General features: G+C 38.8%; 1 protein-coding gene across 1 annotated transcript in view; it reads right to left on the bottom strand.

Annotated features, from left to right (window-relative positions):
* CCDC81 (coiled-coil domain containing 81) overlaps nucleotides 1-6,384 on the bottom strand; it is a 68,237-nt gene that overhangs the window by 48,427 nt on the left and 13,426 nt on the right. The window contains exon 4 of the mRNA XM_007946288.1: nucleotides 2,257-2,513. Coding sequence (XP_007944479.1) covers nucleotides 2,257-2,513 — 257 coding nt within the window. The remainder of the gene's footprint in view (nucleotides 1-2,256; nucleotides 2,514-6,384) is intronic.

Here is a 6,384-nt window from a genome sequence, read left to right as displayed (position 1 = left end):
TATGCTAGTAGGTGGTAGAATATTTTGGAAAAGGATAGCAATAATGATGTCACAACCTGAAAAATGTCATCAATGTCCCTGAGCTGTAAATGTGGAAGTTGTTATGTTGGCAAATGTCTTGTTGTGTATGTTTTCACCACAATGAAGGTAATTATACATATATGTATATATACACATATATATGTTTATACATATATATGTATATATATATGTTTATACATACATATGTGTGTGTGTGTGTGTGTGTACACATGTATATATATATGGATTAACAATATGGCTGACATAGGGCTTTGAAGGGAATTCCCAGGAAGAGGTTTTAAAAATGTTTTGAGCAAAAGCAGCATCACTGAAATAAGTATTCCCAAGAAGACTGCTCTGTGGGACAAGACATACTCAGGTTCACATTCAGGTACATTTGTTGAAAAACAATCACTGCCACCACTTTATAGCAGTTTCCCAAAATGTGTTTTACAGATGTTAATTAGATACTTATGAGTATTGAATTAATGTAAGGTTCCCTTTGGGCAGTTAAATGGCTTCTTGACAGACTTTGCAGATCCTTTAACTGTTCATGTGCTTTGTGCTCCTGTCCACAAGGGTGATATAAACAGCAGTGTTCAATCTTCTTCGGCCTTCAAAATCTTTTTCTTAGAAAACTCTCAGTTTCTTTGAAAAATTCTCCTTAAAACTTCTTTCTTAGAATACAGCAGGCCAAGTATAACATTATCTTCTCTTTTAGAGACATATGAAGTATGAAGTTCAGCAGACTCATCCCTGAGGCTTAGAAATGGACCAGTCACTTTGATATTGCTTTAGTTTTGCAAATCTTGCCTTGTGGTTTCATGGAAAAAAGAAAGGTATGCCTGTGTGTTTCCACTTTTCCACATACAGGGTTGACATACCCTTAGCAATCCTCTATCATGCCAGATGGTGATGGTGTAAAAAACACCAAGAGGCTCATTACATATAACACCACCTCCTAAATCCCCAACCTAGAACTCCATGAAAGGAGAAATGGGTAGAACTTGTAACCTTTTCATTTAAAAGTCAGACATTTGCTCTATGGGACACAAGTTAATACACCATTCTATGATAATCCAATACATTCATGTCAACTTTGCTAGCTCTCAAAGGTGTACCTAAGACATATTAAATACTCAATAAATCCTTGTTAACTGTTTCAGTGCCTCCTTAAACTCTGCTATGTCCAACTTGGGAGTTGTTGGGCAACGCAAAACAGTTAAATGCTTGAATACTAGCCAAAAGGCTACAGATTTGAACCATCCAGAAGTGCTACAGAAGACAAGCCTGGTGACCTGCTTCCTAAAGGTCACGGCCCTGAAAACCCTCTGCAGCAGTTCTAGTCTGCATACATGGGGTTGCCAGGAGTCAGAATTGGAGAGCAATTAACAACAACATGTCCAACTTAGCATGAAGGTCACTTGAGTTCAGATCAGCTACTTAATGATTAATAATGCTGTCACTTATGAAAGTGCTTCCACTACACAGCAAATTAAAAGCTAAAGATGGACTTCTGTGACTTGAATCAGATTTTCTTGTAGACCTTCACTGAAATATAATAGTAGGAACAGCAAAAGAATGTGTGGTTAGGGCTTGAACCCCAGTTCTGTCACTTAGCCCTCTGATTTTATGCTTCCCACATAAGCTGAGCCCCTACTTTTCTCATTTGTAAAATTATGGTAATAATGTCAAATTTATAATGTTCTGAGGCTCAAATGAAGCAATATATATGGAAGAACTTTGTAAACTATAATCCAATTGCCACTGAATGAATTCTGACTCAAAGCAACCCTATAGGACAGAGAAAAACTGCTTCATAGGGTTTCCAAGACTATAACCTTTATGGAAGAAGATTGCCACATCTTTCTCCCACAGAATAGCTGGTGGGTTTGAATTGCTGAACTCCTGGTTGGCAGCTGAACGTATAAAAACTATGTCACCAGGACTCCTTTTGTGAACTGTAAGGTACTATATAATGCTCAGAATTATGATAATTTCTATTACTATTTATAGTCATCAGTTGGCACTGACTCAAGACTTAGTTGAAAGCTCTTTTTACCCTCCCAGAAACTCTTTTTAATCTAAGGGTCTATAAACAAACACTTCCATTTACTTGGGGAAACTGTCCTTTAAAATATGTAAACCTGAGTTTTTCTTAACGATGACACACCCATAGATGAGTTAGAAGTACAATTTGAGAGAAGGGTTAGAAGAAGGAAAACATTAATTTACATTTGCTAGGGCTTTCACCAAAGCCCCACTTCCATCCATGGCACACAGAAAGTCCTTGTAAAATCTCATCTTCACTTTGCTGTGTCTGATCATGAGAACCCCAATTCCTTTGAATGTAAACTCCACATTTTGTTTGGTGGAAATGGATCGCGATAAAAAAAGCAACGTCTCCTTCACACATCCTTCCACTACATCCCTGTTAAATGGACCCTCCAGGGATATCATGACAAAATTAAGTGGAATAATTGGGATATCACCTAAAGGAGAAAAAAACAAGTTGGGTGGGGAAAAGAAAGTGGATATTTACAATGAGGACAGATCAGATACACTTAAAAAGAATTATCTGGTTCTTACTTAATACTCAAAAATAGAATTGTCCACATGAAGTCTTTAATTATATGCAATGTAACATTATCTATTACTGGAAATAAAATAAATTACTATTAACAGATATTAAGCAGTGCAATTTTCCCTAAAAATATGTCTTGCACTCAAAATAAGACAAATTAGTTTTCTAAGTAAGACTCTATACTTACTTTCTGGTGTTCCCTTAGAGACAGTAATAACTAACCACTTCTCTTCAGAGGATTTTCTGAACTTTTCAGCCCCCTAATTTTTCAGGACACACAGCAGCAAGATTTGCGTGTCTCTTCCAGTATCACAGAATTTTTGAACAATTACAAATATCTATGAACGTTAAATGTTTTGAAAAGATAGTAATTCTTCACTAGCAGTTACTTTTCAAATTAAATTAGGTCTTATACAAGGGTATCAGAATGGATGGCTTGTAGAATGCTTTTTCTAATGATTCCATGAATGACATTGCAAAGGACTGTGCTTATATCTAGCTACAGAATGTCGGCACTGTACAAAGTCACAAGTCAGGAAAGAGGTAAAGAGCACAGAGGATCAATCTAAAAAAATCCAGAGACAATAAGTAAGGTCACTAGAGGAACAGGACAGAGAAAAGATAAGAATATTTAAAACATTTCCAAACTAAACTCACTGCCGTCAAGTCAATTTGACTCATAGCGACCCCTCCTTGGGTTTCCAAGGTGGTATCTCTATGGAAGAAGACTGCCCAAAACATTCATTTAGTAAGAATTAATTGATAGCCTTTCAAATGTCCAATACTGTTGGAAGATGTAGGTTAGCAATTCTACAAAACACAATCTGCCCTTTATCAGCCCTTCTTCTGCACAATTTGACAGAAGACAAATCTCCAAATCGAATCACTCTCCAATTCCCTCCTCTATATTTTTAAATAAATTACTTAAAAGAGAAGGCTATATTCCCTGCCTCTACTATCCTCTCCTCCTTTTCTCCCATTACCTCTCTGCAATCTATCTACTAGCCCATTTGTCTCAATAAGGACGTATTGGATCCATCTCATAATGAAAAATATAATGGGCACTTCGCAGATCTTGTTTCTCATAACTCTCCATAACTCCTCTTTTCTTTTGTATCCATGGCCTCATTCTTGGTTCTCCTTTTCTTCCTCCTTGACCTCCATTGCTGACTTCCCTCCTCTTCTGACTCCCTGTAAGATGCTGAGAGGGGTTTTTGTTTGTTTGTTTGTTGTTAGTTTGTTTGTTTGTTTCCCCCACAGGATTGTGTCCTTGTCTGTCTCTTCTTACCTTATATTCTCTTTCTAGGTAATCTTATCCATTGTAATGGTTTTCAGCAGCAATATGCTAGTGATTCTTGAACCTTGATCTTTAACCTCTACCTCCCTTCTAAGCTCTGGAATCATTTTTACCTATATTCTTACAGGAATCTCAAATTCAGTATGTCCAAAAACAAATTCATTATTTTGTTCTTCACCAGAACCTGCCTTTCTACTTTATCCCTTACATAAATGGCATAAGCACCCATCTATTCTCCAACAAAGAAATCAAATCTACCCACCATTCTCAACTAGTGACTGAATCCCATCAATTCTACATCTGATACGTCTAATGGATAGATCTTCTCATCTCCCTTCTAATTGCCATGCCTTCATTCAGGCTTTTATCATTTGTTACTGAACTATTATAACTGAAAGAGCTACCTTCATGAACTAAAAACTGGACCTATACAAATAACCCCCTGCTTAATCCCCTCCTCAGTGCCTATAGGATGAATTTCAAAGTCCTTATCATACCTTATAAGGACCCCTCACAGTTTGACCCCTACCTACCACTTTTGTCTTACCTTCCTCTACTTGCTCCCATAATCAATATACCCTGGCCACACAGAACTATCCATAACTCCCTCAATAGACTTCACTATCTTTCTTTTTATCCATTTTGTTCATTACTGCTCCTGAAACACTTTCCTATAGCATCACTGTCTGACAAAGTACTATCATCCTTTAAGATCTCCTCACATGTCATCTTTTAAAAACTCCCAAAGCAAAGATAGGTAAGCTCTCCTCTAGGCTCCTACAGCATTTGATCCAGTTCCTAAGCCATGCTGCTTTTACAGCATTTAATTATGTTGTATCATTTGTTTACACAGTAAACTCTCATTATTAGTGGTTGCCACAAGTACTAAATTAGCCAATACTGAACCATTCTCCTAGGAGAAATACAAGCCTAGGTTCCTGGGAGCCTCTGGTTGCAATAGTCTTGTCAACATATCAAAACATAACCTTGTTTATGTGTGTATCTATACACCTTATTTAATATACATTGTTGATTCATTAACAATGAACTCACAGCCAACAGCACTATAACTCATGCCTGAATGAAATTTATCTAACACACATATTTTCTCTGTGAGGTAAATGGCAGCCTTCTTGTCCTTAGAAATACCAAAGAGTACTTCAGCACTATAGTTGAGGGCTATTATAACCAGAAAAATCACCAACAAAAAATGAAGAAACTTGGAACTAAATAGACCACAAAAAGGACACAGTTACAGAATGAGAACTGAAACAAGCAGGCAGAGGATCACCCTGCTCAACCTTAGCTGGGAACCTACGGCATCAGGTGACTCATTTTTTCACCACTCTGCATGTGTCTGTGAATGACAAGGACAGCACTGCAAGTACTGGTTTTGGATTTCCAAATAAGTTTAAGGGAGTAGGCAAATTGAAAATATGAAAAATGAGAATCAACTGCATATATAACTCCCACACTAGATTCTTAGCTCTTCAAAAGTAAGGATCATGTCTTAATAATCTTTAAAAACCACACGCTAGCAGAGTACCTAGTACACAGGAGGGTCAGTGTAATGTTTGATTGTTGTTGTTGTTGTTGTGATGTGCTGTTGAGTCTATTCTAACTCATATATGACTCTATAGGACAGAGTAGAACTGCCCCATAGGGTTTCCTAGGCTATAATCCTTATGGGAGCAGATCACCAGGTCTTTTCCCCAGTGGAGTGACTGGTAGGCTCAAACCATCAATCTTTCAGTCAGCAGCCAAGTCCTTAACCATCGCACCACCAAACCAGACTCACTGCCATTGAGTTGATTCCGACTCACAGTGACCCCCTTTGGGTTTTCGAGGTGGTAAATCTTTAAGTAAGTAGATTGTCCAGTCTTCCTTACATGGAATGGCTGGTGGGTTTGAACCACCAACCTTCTGTTTAACAGTCAAATGCCTTAGGTATTACACCACCAAGGATCCATATTTGATTAGTTACCCAGTTAACAAAAAGAACTATTTTTGTGAACTAATTCAGTCATGGAGGAGAGACAACGCAGGGACGCCAGAGTAGCAGGCCGGAAGAGCAGGGAAGGGGATAAAAGCCTTGAGCCCCAGGCTTACAGGCGAAGAGAGACAATGCTGGGACGCCAGAGTAGCAGGCCGGAAGAGCAGGGAAGGGGATAAAAGCCTTGAGCCCCAGGCTTACAGGTGAGGAGAGACAACGCAGGGTCGCCAGAGTAGCAGGCCAGAAGAGCAGGAGAAAGGGGATTAAAAGCCAGGAAGCCAGACAGAGGAACAATCAGCCAGGTGGGGGTGACACGAGAGGTCTCCAGCAGCAGGACAAACTTGTGTGTCAGTTTGTCCTACTGTGGTGACATATAGACGTGAGATTTGGAGGCTGAGCCTCTGGTGTTTAAAACCCAGAGAGATGCACCTGGTGCATAGGTAACAGCCCACCTTATAGACTGAGACAGACTAGGAAGAAGGAAGAGGC

Source organism: Orycteropus afer, unplaced genomic scaffold (assembly GCF_000298275.1).
Source record: "Orycteropus afer afer isolate SDZICR_OR568_19922 unplaced genomic scaffold, OryAfe1.0 scaffold00154, whole genome shotgun sequence".
Lineage (NCBI taxonomy): Eukaryota > Metazoa > Chordata > Mammalia > Tubulidentata > Orycteropodidae > Orycteropus > Orycteropus afer.
The sequence above is the reverse complement of the archived record's forward strand: the minus strand, read 5'-3'. Positions and strand labels throughout refer to the sequence as shown.